This window comes from Gekko japonicus, unplaced genomic scaffold (genome assembly GCF_001447785.1).
Source record: "Gekko japonicus isolate JY-2015 unplaced genomic scaffold, Gekko_japonicus_V1.1 scaffold5050, whole genome shotgun sequence".
In the NCBI taxonomy this organism is placed as follows: Eukaryota; Metazoa; Chordata; class Lepidosauria; order Squamata; family Gekkonidae; genus Gekko; species Gekko japonicus.
Window position 1 is genome coordinate 37,278 of NW_015165991.1, and position 14,871 is coordinate 52,148.

The 14,871-nt window shown below is 51.1% G+C and overlaps 1 protein-coding gene across 1 annotated transcript in view; it reads left to right on the forward strand.

The window, feature by feature from the left end:
* LOC107110690 (protein kinase C theta type-like) overlaps positions 1–12,326 on the forward strand; it is a 24,129-nt gene extending 11,803 nt beyond the window's left edge. Inside the window, exons 2-3 of the mRNA XM_015411489.1 lie at positions 7,019–7,218; positions 12,258–12,326. Coding sequence (XP_015266975.1) covers positions 7,019–7,218; positions 12,258–12,326 — 269 coding nt within the window. The remainder of the gene's footprint in view (positions 1–7,018; positions 7,219–12,257) is intronic.
* The last annotated feature ends 2,545 nt before the right edge of the window (positions 12,327–14,871 follow it).

Genomic DNA, 14,871 nt, shown 5'->3' on the forward strand with positions numbered 1-14,871 from the left:
CTGCTCCCAGCAGCCCTCAGTCAGAGCAAGAAGCAGCGAGGTAAGTTGCAGAGCCCCACCCCCGCCCCACCCCAGTCCAAAACAGTCCAGTGACACCTTTAAGACCAGGTTTTATTCAGGTACAAGCTCTCCCTCCTCTGCGAGGACAGATCTTCACATTCCCCCCACCCCCCACATAGCTAGCAATCCAAAACAGTCCAGTGGAGCCTGAGCGGTGGGTGTTGCCTTCTGACACACTTCCGGTGATCTCAGGGGGTGTGGCATATGCTAATGATTTATGCTAATGAGCTCCTGCACCTCTTTTTCTACGAAATGACCCCTGAAGACCCAACCTGAGACTTGGTCCAGGAATCCACAGCCCTTAGTTTGCAAGACCTGAGCAAGGCAGTGAACGACAGGACGTTTTGGAAGACGCTCGCTCATTCATAGGGTTGCCGTACGTTGGAAGCAACTGGATTTCACTTAAGAAGAAGAAGAAGAGATTGGATTGATACCCCGCCCTTCACTCGGAGTCTCAGAGCGGCTTACAAACTCCATTCCCTTCCCCTCCCCACAGCAGACACCCTGTGAGGTGGGTGGGGCTGAGAGAGCTCTTTCGAGGAACAGCTCTGAGAGAACTTGTGACTGACCCAAGGTCACACCAGTGGCTGCATGGGGAGGAGTGGGGAATCAAACCCGGTCTCCTAGATTAGAGTCCGTGCTCTTAACCATGACACCGAACTGGCTGTCATAACACACGCATGTAGTTTAATGCACGCATGTAGTTTAAGCAAGGCAATGCTTGAACAACCACCCTTGGAAGTAGTGTTTTCCCCAAAACTTTTATGAACATATTCTCTCCATTCGGTCTAAAATCACAGAGTCTTTCACCTGGTGGTGTTCAGATCCAGCAAAGCAATCCTTAACGTGCCTCTCCGTGCCCCTTTGTAACATGGAACTACAAAGCCTTGCGCTTTACAGCATAAATTGGTGAACCAGCTTTGAATTGTTGTTTTAAGTGCATCTATTTTTGAAAGCCTGCTGCCCGCATGGCGATTACTCCCGGAATAAAAGCCGGCGGATGGATAGCGCTTCTGAGACTGTCTTCTGAAAACTGCTGAACTCTGTGAAGTACAAAGACCTTGCCCTTTTCAGGGCCACCTGGACCCAAACAGGCCACTTGGATCTGTGCTCTTTATACTCCTACTTTTGTGGCATTTCCTTGATGAAAGCATTTAGCAGCGTGATAGCCGCGTCTCAGCCAGACAGGAAAACCTGCCCTTCATAGAGTCCTAACGCCGCTTCAGTCTTCCAATGACTGGAGTAAATTCATTCTTGTTACCGTGAGGAAGCCACGGTACGAATAGATTTGCTTTAGGCTTACCACTGGCCCTCTCTGGAGAAGGCAAACTCCTTTCCCCTGCCCAACAAATGGATTCACAGGAGAAAGAGTGGGGAGGGAACAACGGTGCGGACAGTGTGACATCACTTCCGGGCGGTCGACCGGAAGTGATGTCACAGCACCCCACGAAGCTCTAGAAAGCGTGTCAATCTCTGCCATCTTTACCATAAAGACTGGGGGGGATTCCTAGAGCATTGCGTGGGATTGTGACATCACTTCCTGGTGACTGCCGAGAAGTGACGTCTATATGCCTGTTAGCCACCCTGAGCCCCCGGGGAGGGCGGGATAAAAATGTAAATAATAAATAAATAAAATAAAACCTAGAAAGCGTGTCAATCTCTGCCATCTTTACCATAAAGACTGGGGGGGATTCCTAGAGCATTGCGTGGGATTGTGACATCACTTCCTGGTGTGGACAGTGCGGCATCACTTCCGTGCGGTCGACCGGAAGTGATGTCACAGCACCCCACAGAGCTCTAGAAAGCGTGTCGATCTCTGCCGTCTTTACCATAAAGACTGGGGGGGGGGTTCCTAGAGCATTGCGTGGGATTGTGACATCACTTCCTGGTGCGGACAGTGCGGCATCACTTCCGTGCGGTCGTCCGGAAGTGATGTCACAGCACCCCACAAAGCTCTAGAAATCATGTCAATCTCTGCCGTCTTCACCATAAAGACTGAGGGAATTCCTAGAGCATTGAGTGGGGTTGTGACATCACTTCCTGGTGACTGCCGAGAAGTGACGTCACAGCACCTGTGATGCCCCACTTCCCCAGGCTCGGCCCCTCAAACTTCCTTAGCTTTGAAGCCAAGGAGGGCTATCAACCTGGCTGTTCCTGCTTGGCATGTAGGAGACCTCTGGTCCCGCCATTGTCATCTCCAGTTAAAAGGTCTCGGATGGCCATTACCACAAAAATACTTTCTCTTCCTGGCAGCCGTTCCCAGTCACAGTAGACAGGACTGAGCTAGATGGACCAATGGTGTGGCTTGCTATGAGGCGTCTTTGTTTGTATGGGCAGGAAAGTACCGGCTAGATTTTAGGAAAACCCTTTTTACAGTTTCCCTATGAGGAAAGGTTAAAGCGCTTAGGGCTCTTTAGCTTGGAGAAACGACAGCTGAGGGGTGACATGATAGAGGTTTATAAAATTATGCATGGGAAAGAGCAGGTAGAGAAAGAGGTACTTTTCTCCGTTTCTCACAATACAAGAACTCGTGGGCACTCCATGAAACTGCTGAGTGGTCAGGTTAGAACGGATAAAAGGAAGTACTTCTTCACCCAAAGAGTGATTAACACTTGGAATTCACTGCCACAGGAACGGGTGGCGGCTACAAGCATGGACGGCTTCAAGAGGGAATTAGATAAGCATATGGAGCAGAGGTCCATCAGTGGCTATTAGCCACAAGGTATAGATAGGGGGTCTGGGGCAAGTGATGCTCTGTCTTCTTGGTGCGGGGGGGGGTCAACAGTGGGAGGGCTTCTAATGTCCTGGCCCCACTGGTGGACCTCCTGATGGCACCTGGTATTTCTGGCCACTGTGTGACACAGAGTGTTGGACTGGATGGGCCTTTGGCCTGATCCAACATTGGCATCGCTTATGTTCTCTTATGTTCTTACAGTGGAATCGGCTGCCTAGGGAGGTGGCGAGCGCCCCCTCCCTGGCCGTCTCGAAGCAGCGGCTGGACAAACACTGGTCAGGGATGCTCTAGGCTGATCCTGCATTGAGCAGGGGGGTTGGACTGGATGGCCTCTATGGCCCCTTCCGACTCTGTGATTCTATAGGGTCCTTGTGTTGCATCTGAAGGAGCAGACTCCAGTGCCTTTAAGGGGGTGGCACCAAATGTGTGTTTATTGTCGGGGGAGGTCAAGAAGTTCTCTTATCGCCCTGCAAAGTTGTCTGCAGAAGTGTTCGGTGGAAAGCGGCCTGTCGTGCTTGATCAGCGATGGGGAATGAGAAGTGACTCAGCGGTGGAGCACCTGTTTTGCATGCCAAACAACCCGGGGCTCTGTAGCCGCACAGGAAGGCAGAGGCTGCTCAGATGTGACCCGACCAAGAGTCCTGGGCGATATAAGGCTGCATCGTGTGCCCGTTTGGCCCGTTGACAGGTAGCCTGTGCTGCAACAGTCATCAAGTGAGGGTCACGTGGGGTGGATAGGGAGGTGAAAACAGCCCTGGAAAGGACACAGTGCCTGCCCCATAATGAAGGAAGGGGGGGAGGGAGGAGGAAGCGTGGTTGCGGTGGCTCAGCTCGGTTCGGCAGAGACGGTTGTGGTGCGAGAGCCAGTTTGGTGTCGTGGTTAGGAGCGCAGACTCTAATCTGGGATAACGAGGTTGAATTCCCCACTCCTCCACATTCAGCTGCTGGGGTGACCTTGGGTCAGTCACAAGTTTTCTCAGAGCTGTTCTCTCAAGAGCAATCCTCGAAAGAGCTCTCTCAGCCCCACCTACCTCACAGGTTGTCTGCTGTGGGGAAAGGAAGGGAAAAGAGATTTTAAGCCACTCAGAGACTCAGAGTGAAGGGAGGGGTATAAATCTAACTCTTCTTCTTCTTCTTCCTCCTCTTGCTCACGGAGGCAGCTCCTGGCATTGCTCCAGTGCCCGAATATCACTTCCAGTGTAAACCCAAAAGCAGTATCATTGTGTTGGGGTGACGTTCTAGGATTCCCTGAAGCGCTGTGGATTTACAATAGAGTGTCAGTGGAATCCTAGAGGGTCGCCCGATGTGAAGATGTCACTTCTGGTTTGCGCCGGAAGTGATGTCACTGCACTGGAATGACACCATTTCCTTCCCCTTTCTGCCATACCAAAGTAGTGGCAGAGAACTGAAGCTTACCGTGGGAGGTATCCCACTGGAATTTGAGACCTTGCCACCCTTAAGGATGCCAACTTCCAGGTGGGACCTGGGAGATCGCATGGAATTACAGCTCCAGACTACAGAGATCAGTTCCCCTGGAGAAAATGGCCGCTTTGGATGGTGGACTCTATGGCATTGTGCCCCACTGAAGTCCTTGACCACTGAAGGATCCATAACCAAATCTCCAGGAATTTCACAATTTGGAGCTGGCAACCCTACCCCCTGTCCCCCATCGGTGGCCAGGGGGGACCTGGCAATCCAAGCCCCCCCCCTATTTTTATCTCCATTATTCCCTTGAAACTGCCTTTTAATTTTAGATAATGTGTTTTTAGATCGTAAGTCTTTTTGTTTGTTTGTTCGGCTGTAAGTCCTTTTTGTTTGTTCCTGTCTGCGTGTTGATGGTCATTTGCAATTGCTAGTTTATCTCCCGGAGGTACTTGACGGCTGCATCTCCCAAAGCAACACTATAAATAGTATGCAACAACGCCATTACACACATTCCAGTGCATTAGAACCAATCACATCGATTAACATATTGACTCCTATCCCGTGGGGGTTTTTTCCACCACTGGAAGGATTTTTCAGATAGCGGAGCTGGTGATTTCCTCTGATTTCCCCCCCCCCTGCACTGTAGACCCCTCCCCCCAATGTTTGGAGGGGTCCCCGTGAATTGTGGGGTAGCATTTCAGAAGGTGTGGTGAGCTACAGCAGGGATGGGAGGCAGGAAAGTCCAGTTCTGTAAGTCCCCACTGTGGTTCTTGTTAATTACAAGCCACTACCGCCAGTGTTCCCTCTAAGCTGAGCTAGTGTGAGCCAGCTCACAGTTTCTTAGCCTCCGGCTCAGAGATTTTTGTCTCAGCTCAGGAAGGGCGGCTCCAAGCAAACTAATTTATGCAGTAACTGAATCACTCGCTCACAGCTTTAATGCCAGTGGCTCAGAGAGTAGAATCTTTTTGCTCACAAGACTCCACAGCTTAGAGGGAGCATTGCAAATCCTTTTACGGGCTCGCCCGCTGTCAAATTTTCCCCTTTCACTGGTGCTTTGTCAAAGAGGTGACCAATACGTTAATAGATTCCCAAGGTTAACATTCTTGAAGCCCAAGAATCAACTTCTAAGAGATTTCTTAACAGCGTTCCTTCATGCAGTTGTTCGGATACACAGATCTTAAGACTGTCAAACTGGCTCCGTAAGAAAGACATCTCCTGTCACACATATGTCGCGTTCAGTGTTCCCTCTAAGCTGAGTGAGCGTGAGCTGGCTCACAGTTTCTTAGCCTCCGGCTCACACACTTTTTGTCTCGGCTCATGAAGAGACAGGCTCCAGAGCAAACTCATTTATGAAGCAGCCAAATCGCCCGCTCACAACTTTAATGCCGGCAGCTCACCAAGTACAGTTTTTCCTCACAAGACTCCACAGCAGTGTTCCCTCTAAGCCGAGTCAGTGTGAGCCAGCTCACAGTTTTTTAGCCTCCGGCTCACACACTTTTTGTCTCGGCTCATGAAGAGACAGGCTCCAGAGCAAACTCATTTATGAAGCAGCCAAATCGCCCGCTCACAACTTTAATGCCGGCAGCTCACCAAGGAGACTTTTTGCTCACCAAGACTCCACAGCTTAGAGGGAGCATTGACTACCGCTTAAAGTTAGGGTTGCCAGCCCTAGAGATCTGGGACCTGGAGATCACCTGGAACTACCACTGGCCTCCAGACTACAGAGATCTACAGAGACGACAGACGACAGAGATCAGTTCCCCTGGAGAAAATCGTTTCAGAGAGTAGCTGGGTCGGTCTGCAGTAGAAAAGTTAGATTTGAGTCCAGTCGCACGGCTGAGACCAACAATATTTTGGGGATATAAGCATCAAAGCTCTCTTCGTTAAATACTTCATAAGGTGGCTGCTTTGGAGGGTGGACACTGTGGGATTGTACCCTTCTATGGTTGCCAGACCTCCCAGTAGACCCCCCCCCACTGCCATGCCTCATCTCCCCGCTACCGATGAGCTGCCCGGTGGGGGGAACTTACCCCCAAAATGAGGGAGATCCATCCGACATGCAGCGACGTGTCTATGTCACTGCCCACATGACCTGGAAGTAACGCCATCACTTCGGGGACGTCGGGGGCAATGCTTTGGTGTTTGGGCAAAAACTCTATGGTAGAAGCCAAATTAACCACAGAGTTTTTGCCCAAATACCAGAGCGTCGCCCCAACGTCCCGGACGTGGTGACGTCACTTCCGGGTCAGGTGGACGTCCGGGGCGATGCTCTGGTGTTTGGGCAAAAACTCTATGGTAGAAGCCAAATTTACCACAGAGTTTTTTGCCCAAATACCAGGGCGTTGCCCCAACGTCCCGGACGTGATGACGTCACTTCCCTGTCAGGTGGGCAGTGGCGCGGGCACATCGCTGTATGTCAGATGGAACTCCCTGCTGCTCCCGGTAAGTCCCCTCCATCTCCTGCTGGTTACCAAGAGGGACCTAGCAACCCTATATACCGCTGAGGTCCCTCCCCAAGTCCCGCCCTCCCCAGGCTCCACCCCGCTCCCCGTCTCCGGGAATTTCCCGACCCACAGCTGGCAGCCCTAACTAAATCAGAAGTAGCGGCAGCATAAAAGCCGGGAGCAGGCAACTCAGCAAGCCACCAGTCGATACAATTAAGTTTGCAGCGCCCGAGGCCAGCGGCACTTCAATATATGCGAGCACCAATTCATTAGAACGCAGGAGACCAAAAGCAGAGGAGAAGGCAGGCGAAATTACACGATCCTTAAATAACAACAACATTTTTTTTTATCCTAGAGAACGGCCAAGTCTACCTTCAGAAGAAGCCCACCATGTACCCCCCATGGAACAGCACTTTTGACGCGCACATCCACAAGGGACGGGTCATGCACATCATCGTGAAGGACAAGAGCGCCGAGATGGTCTCCGAGACGACGGTTGAACTCAACGTGGTGGCGGAGAAGTGTAAAAAGAATAACGGGAAGACGGAAATCTGGGTAAGTGTCGGAGCCGTGGAACTGGAGTTCCCAAACTGTTTTCAGCCTGCGGGCCCCTACGGAACCCTGGCATAGTGTGGTGGGCGTGGCCCTAAAATGGCTGCCTCAGGAGGAGGAGCCAGCTTACCTTCACTTACACCTTGCGTGGTGGCAGCAGCTGCTGCCAAAGCAATATTTTTAAAAACCTGCACAGCCAGTCAGAGGCCTTGCAGGAAGAAACAGCCCCATCTGGCCCTACTCATAGAATCACAGAGTTGGAAGGGACCTCCAGGGTCATCTAGTCCAGCCCCCTGCACAATGCAGGTAATTCACAGATCCCTCCCCCTCCACACCTGCAGTGACTACTGTTCAGTGCCCAGAATATGACAAAAAACCCTCCAGGATCTCCAGCCAAACCGGCCTGGAGGAAAATGGCTTCCTGATGCCAAAGTAAAGGTAAACGTTCCCTTGCTCAAAAGCTAGCCGAATCCGACTCTAGTGTTGCGGTGCAGTCAGGGCTATTTTTGGGCAGGAACGCACAGGAACGGAGTTCCGGCTGGCTCCTGAGTTGGCAACGCCCAGCAGGAACTCATTAGCATAATAGGCCACACCCAACAGCAGAAACCCATTAGGATTGGCTACATTAGGGGTGTGTGGCCTAACATGCAAAGAAGTTCCTGCTACAAAAAAAGCTCTGGGTTTTGACAACAAACAAGGTAAACAGAATAAGAAGCAAAAGGTTGGTGTGGCGGTGCTCATCTCCATTTCAAAGCCAAAGAGCCAGCGCTGTCCGAAGACATTTCCGTGGTCATGTGGCCGGCATGACTAACACCAAGGCGCACGGAACCCTGTTACCTTCCCACTGAAGTGGTCCCTATTTATCTACTTGCAATTTCTTGCTTTCGAACTGCTAGGTTGGCAGGAGCTGGAACTAGAAGACGGGAGCTCACTCCATCATGCGGCACACTCGGGTCTCGAACTGCTGAACTACCGACCTTCCACAGCCTGCAGTTTAGCGTCTTAATCACTTGAGCCACCGCAGCTCCTTGATGCCAAAGTGGCAACTGACATTTCCCTGGGCATGTAAGAAAGGGCCACGAGAACTAAGCCCTGAGGCAACCCTCCCTGCCCTCCCTCTCGTGATCTGCCTAAGTTCACAGAATCAGCATTGCTGTCAGATGGCCATCTAGCCTCTGTTTGAAAACCTCCCAAGAAGGAGAGCCCACCACCTCCCAAGAAAGCCTGGGCACCAGAAAGGGCACTGTGGCACCCACAGGCACCAAATAAATAAATAAAATAAAATAAATTGGGGATCCCTGTCCCAAAACATCTCGGAGGCCCACAGTGGGGAGGTCTGTAGCACATGGGAAATGCAACAAGTGTTCTGAATATTGGAATTTTATTAGGTGGGAGGCAGGATGCAAGATTTCTTTTCATGAAACACCTTAGATGGGCAAGCCCAGTTCTGAATCCAACAGGGGGAGAGAGTTTGCAGTCACTGGAGATGATCTCATGTCACCTGTCGTGATATCCTGGACCTTATCAGGAGGAAGAAGGGGCAGGCCCGTAGCTACTGTGGGGCTTTGGGGGGGCTCTGCTCCCTTTCTTAAAGGTACAACCCCTCAAGAATTTCTCCTGTAAATGCTTTCTTCAATCATTTGTAAACATTTTTTTTAAAGGCATGCTCTCCTTTAAACAGGGAGTGGTGCTGTAGTTGGATAATTCCCGCACTGAGCAAGGGCGTTGGAGTGGGTGACCTCTAGGATCTCTTCTAACTGTGTCAAGAAACTGGTCTCCTTTAACAGAATTTTTCTGCCTAAGTGCTAGCTGTCTTGACGATAGCAGTCATCAGCCCCACGTGCCAGCTTGTTATCAGAATTGTTGCTTAGGCGGGCAGAAGTGATTAACTTGCAGCAGCTGCGAACTGTCACCTAAAAGTGGCTGACACAGGGGTCATTTCGTAGAAAAAGAGCTAGGGGAACTCATTAGCATAACTCATTAGCATATGCCACACCCCCTGACATCAGGGGCCCGGCGGTGGACCTGCAAGGCCAGCGGGAGTGCGAGGAAGCCCCGCCAAGGCCCTCCCTGGACCCAGGCAGGGGAGAGGCGGGGATGAAGCAACACCCTCCCTCTTCTCCTGCCTCCTCCTGGATGAATGAGGGCCGGAAATGGGGGGCAGGGCTTCGTCGTGTGCCCCATCCCCCGCACCTCACCCGGGGGAACTGCGATCCCCCGCGATCCCCCCCGAATTGACCTCTGTGCACAGGCCTCATTGTAGATGGTTGTATGTCCAGGGTCAGGGTCAGTACGCACAGTCCTGCTTGCAATTGAGAGATCTCTCCCGGTCACATCTTTCTATTGGCTAAATGGCTTTTCTTTCTGCACTGAGAACTTCAGCCCCACCAGAAAAAAGAAATTTGCCCCATAAGCCACAGAATCCTGGCTACGGGCCTAAAGAAGGGAGAAAGTGTCACTCAGCAGGCACCAAGAGAGGTGTTGATGGGTACCCATGGGCACCGCAGGGGAGACCCCTGTGTTAAAACCTTGCTCATATTCTTAGGTAAAGGTTTCCCTTGCTCGAAAGCCAGTCGACCCCTGTGTTAAAACCTTGCTCATATTCTTAGGTAAAGGTAAAGGTTTCCCTTGCTCGAAAACCAGTCGAATCCGACTCCAGGGATGCAGTGCTCGTCTCTGTTTCCAAGCCAAAGAGCCAGCGCTGTCCAAAGACGTTTCCGTGGTCATGTGGCCGGCATGACTAAACACAGAGGCGCACGGAACACTGTTACCTTCCCACCTATCTATCTCCTTGCAATTTCTTGCTTTCGAACTGCTAGGTTGGCAGGAGCTGGGGCCAGAGACGGGCGCTCACTTCGTCCCGCGGCACTCGAGTCTCGAACTGCCAAAGTACCAGCCTTCCAGTCTGCAGTTCAGCGTCTTAACCACTTGAGCCACTGCTCATTCTTAATAAAATAGCCTGAGAATGATTCTGGATGAGATGATGACCACAACGTACCACAATTCTAGGTCACCAGTGGGTTTGGGGATGAGGAATACTTCCAGGTTGCCGTAAAAGCTGTTTGCAGTTCTCCAAGTGGGCGATGCATCACATTAATGGTGCTCGTTCCCGCAAGACTAAAACACCTGGTTTCAATGATAGGGTGAAAGATGGCACCGTAATAGCTTTCACTTAGGAAGAAAAGCCCTTTGGGAGGATGAGATAATAACGGACAGTCATAAAAGTGACCCAGAGACTTGAATGATGGGATGCCACAGTGGGGAGTTCTCTCCCCCAATTGAATCGAGGAATACGATGCGGCAACGGAGCGTCCTGTGTTGATTCCAGGGGCCATTTCGTAGAAAAAGAGGTGCAGGAGCTCATTAGCATAACTCATTAGCATAACTTATTTACATATGCCACACACCCTGACATCACCGGAAGTGCGTCAGAAGGCAACAACCACCACTCAGGCTCCACTGGACTGTTTTGGATTGCTAGCTATTGGGGGAGGGGGGACGTGCAGATCTGTCCTCGCAGTGGAGGGAGAGCCTGTACCTGAACAAAACTTGGTCTTAAAGGTGCCACTGGACTGTTTTGGGCCGGGGGGAGCTCTGCAACTTACCTGTCTGCTTCTTGCTCTGACTGAGGGCTGCTGGGAGCAGGGGGTGGGGCTTGTTGCTTGTGCCCGCCCCCTGGGCTCTTTACTGCCAAAGCTCCACTCCTGTGCGCTCCTGCAGGAAATGACCCCTGGTTGATTCCATCACAGTTCTATTGAGTGCTGCTGACCTGCACTTAACATATTGCCACTATTGATGTAATAATATAATCGGGGGACCCAACATGTGCGGTGTCTCACTGATGGCTACATTGATTTTTGAAAACTTGTCGTTGGCCAGAGGACTTCGATCCTCACGAGCCCATAGAACACTGTTGTCTGTATCTTCATCTCCAACACATGGGTCCAAAATACACGTTTCGCCCCCACGCCCCATATTGGGATATTTGGCTTATATAGCAGAGTTTTGCCCAGTCATAGAAGCGTGATATTGAGTGCAGGAAACAAATCTCCCAGGAAGAATATTGCAGCCCCACCTACCTCACAGGGTGTCTGTTAAGAACATAAGAACATAAGAGATGCCAATGTTGGATCAGGCCAAAGGCCCATCCAGTCCAACACTCTGTATCACACAGTGGCCAGAAATACCAGGTGCCATCAGGAGGTCCACCAGTGGGGCCAGGACACTAGGAGCCCTTCCACTGTTGACCCCCCCAAGCACCAAGTTGTGGGGAGGGGAGGGGAAAGGTGATTGTGAGCTGGTCCAAGACTCCTTTGGGTAGTGAAGGGTGGGGGATAAATCCAATCTCCTCCTCCTCCTCTTCTTCTTCTTCTGATTCAACATGACTTCCTTTATGTTCTTATGGCCTCGCTGTTGGACCTCCTGGTGGCACCTGGTTTTTGGCCACTGTGTGACATCGAGTGTTCGACTGGATGGGCCACTGGCCTGATCCAACATGGCTTCTCTCATGTTCTTTTGGCCCTGCTGGTGGACCTCCTGAGGGCACCTGGGTTTTGGTCACTGTGTGACACAGAGTGTTGGTCTGGATGGGCCACTGGCCTGACCCAGCATGGTTTCTCTTAAGTTCTTATGTCTGGGGCAGTGATGCTCTGTGTTCTTGATGCTTGGGGGGCAGTAGTGGGAGGGCTGCTGGAGTTCTATCTCCACTGGTAGACCTCCTGATGGCACCTGGTACACAAAGTGTTCAACTGGAGGGGCCACTGGCCTGATCCAACATGGCTTCTCTTATGCTCTTCTGTCTTCCTCCCTGATGGAGATTTCAGTGCAATACTCCGGGGGGGGGGGAATGTTTATTGGGTTTCCCATTAATGTCTCTTCCTGAACAAAAGTTTTGAAAGACTGAACCAAAGTTCTAGAATACACTCTGCCACAGACACCCTGCTCTCGCTCTTTTCTTCCCAAAGTGATCGTTTGCTGAGTGTGTCAAAATCACTCTTCCCTTTTTCATTTTTTAAAACACCCTCTCTTTCCCCTGTTTTTAGCTAGAACTGAAGCCCCAAGGGAGAATGCTCATGAACGCAAGATACTTCCTGGAAACCAGTGGCAAGTAACATTATTGTAAATTTCTGTATTTGACGTGATTTCTAGAGTCCGCCCTCCCCGGTCTCACAGGCTGGGGTTGGGCCAGACACATCCATTTAAAGAGCATAAAATCAATCCAGACTGGGAATGACTTTAGCAGGAAGAGTGGTGCAGCAGTGGAAGCCGCTGCCTAGAGAGGTGGTGAGCTCCCGCTCACTGGCAGTCTTCAAGCAGCGGCTGGACAAACACTGGTCAGGGGAAGACTTAGGTTTATTCTGCAATGGCTTTTCTCTCAGTCGTTTTACGAAACCCACATTGGAACAGAATTTCTCTGCATTGCATGCTGCTTTCGCTTCCTTTGATCAACGGGTTTTATGGTACCCTCTGCATTGCATGCCCCTTTCGCTTCCTTTGATCAACGGGTTTTATGGTACCCTCTGCATTGCATGCCCCTTTTGCTTCCTTTGATCATCGGTTTTTATGGTACCCTCTGCATTGCATGCCGCTTTCGCTTCCTTTGATCATCCCTGCTTAGCTTCACGAGAACTAATGAGATCGTGTTAGCCTGAGCCATCTAGGTCCGGGCAAACAGAGGTGGTTTGCCATTGCCTGCTTCTGCGTAGCAACCCTGGTCTTCCTTGGTGGTCTCAAGGACTAAAGGGGGCCGACCCTGCTTAGCTTCCAAGCTCTGACAAGATCGGGCTAGTCACGGCTATTTGAAGTGCTAACTGTTCCTTAGAGAGCAACAAAATCTTCCAGGGTATAAGCTTTCGTGAGTCAAGGTCTGATGCAGTGAGATTTGACCCCTGAACCCTAGTAACCAATGTTCCCTCTAAGCTGAGTTAGTGTGAGCCAGCTCACAGTTTTTTAGCCTCCAGCTCACCCATTTTCGTCCTAGCTCAGGAAGTAGGGCTCCAGAGCAAACGAATTGATGCAGTGGCCAAATCGCTTGCTCACAAATTTAATGCCAGTAGCTCACAAAGTAGAATTTTTGCTCACAAAACTCCACACCTTAGTGGGAGTATTGCCTATAACCCTGGGAAATTTTGTGGGTCTCCAGGGTGCTACTGGGCTCATATTGTGTTGCACATCATGCGTAGACTCACATGACTGCCTCCTTTCCGGGCAGTGTTTTAATCCACACGTGGGGGCACTTACACAAGTAACCCATGACAAGAAGAGAAACGAAAGAGCGAACTGAAAATGGTGGCAAGCTGCCGGAGGCAAGGGCGAATGAGACTTTTCCCAGCGAGAAACCAACAGGGGAGGCGAGGGTTAACGTTCCCCTCCTTCTGCCTCCCCCTGTCCCCTCCTACTTGATAAAGCAATCCGGAGGCTGCATGTGCACAAGAAAAAGAAAATTAACAAAACAACGTGATGTTTATTTGAGTCTTGGAACTCTGACCCCGGGACTTTCTGCAGGTAACAAATGTTGTGTAAAGGGCTGTGGCTCAGTGGCAGAGCATCTGCTTGGCATGCAGAAGGTCCCAGGTTCAATCCCCGGGATCTCCTGTTAAAAGGGAGCAGGCAGGAGGTGATGTGAAAGACCTCAGCCTGAGACCCTGGAGAGCTGCTGCCAGTCTGAGTAGACAGTACCTACTTGGGTGCACCGAGGGTCTGATTCAGTATGAGGACACCGATTTGGTGCAGTGGTGAAGAGCTGTGGACTCTAATCTGGAGAACGGGCAGGGCTATTTTGGGGGCAGGAACGCACAGGAACGGAGTTCCGGCTGGCTCCCGAGTTGGCCACGCCCACCAGGAACTCATTAGCATAACAGGCCACACCCAACTGCAGGAACTCATTAGGATTGGCTACATTAGGGGTGTGTGGCCTAACATGCAAATGAGTTCCTGCTACAAAAAAAACCCTGGGTTTTGCTGGGCTTTTTCTACCAAAAAAGCCCTGAGAATGGAGTTTGATTGCCCACTCCGCATGAAGCCAGTGGGGTGACCTTGGGTCCAGTCACAGTTCACTCAAAACTCTCTCAGCCCCACCAACTCACAGGGTGTCTGTTATGGGGAGAGGAAGGGAAGGCGGTTGTCAGCCTCTCTGAGACGCCTTGGGGACGTGAAGAGCGGGGTATAAAAATCCACTCTCCACTTTGGTGCAGTGGTGTAGTGGCTAAGTGCGCGGATTCTAATCTGGGAGAACCGGGTTTGATTCCCCACTCCTCCACTTGCACCTGCTGGATGACCTTGGGCAAGCCGTAGTTCTGATAAGAGCTGTCCTTGAAAAAGAGCAGTTTCTGTCAGAGCTCTCTCAGCCCCACCTACCTCACAGGGTGTCTGTTGTGAGGAGGGGAAGGGAATGGAGTTTGTAAGCCGCTCTGAGACTCCTTTGGGTAGTGAAGGTCGGGGTATAAATCCAATCTCTTCTTCTCTTCTTCTTCTCCTCCTCCTCCTCGTGTGTGCTCTGCTGTACAGCTGTGACCAACTCCACTTTGGTATGCAAAACTGTATGAGTCACACTGTGTGTAAATGAACCCTATAAAAGCAGCCGGGGAAGGAAACAACCCACTTCAGTTGTCCCGAACAAAGGTTTTGGGGGTGGGTAGCTTTAGACAAAACGAGGAG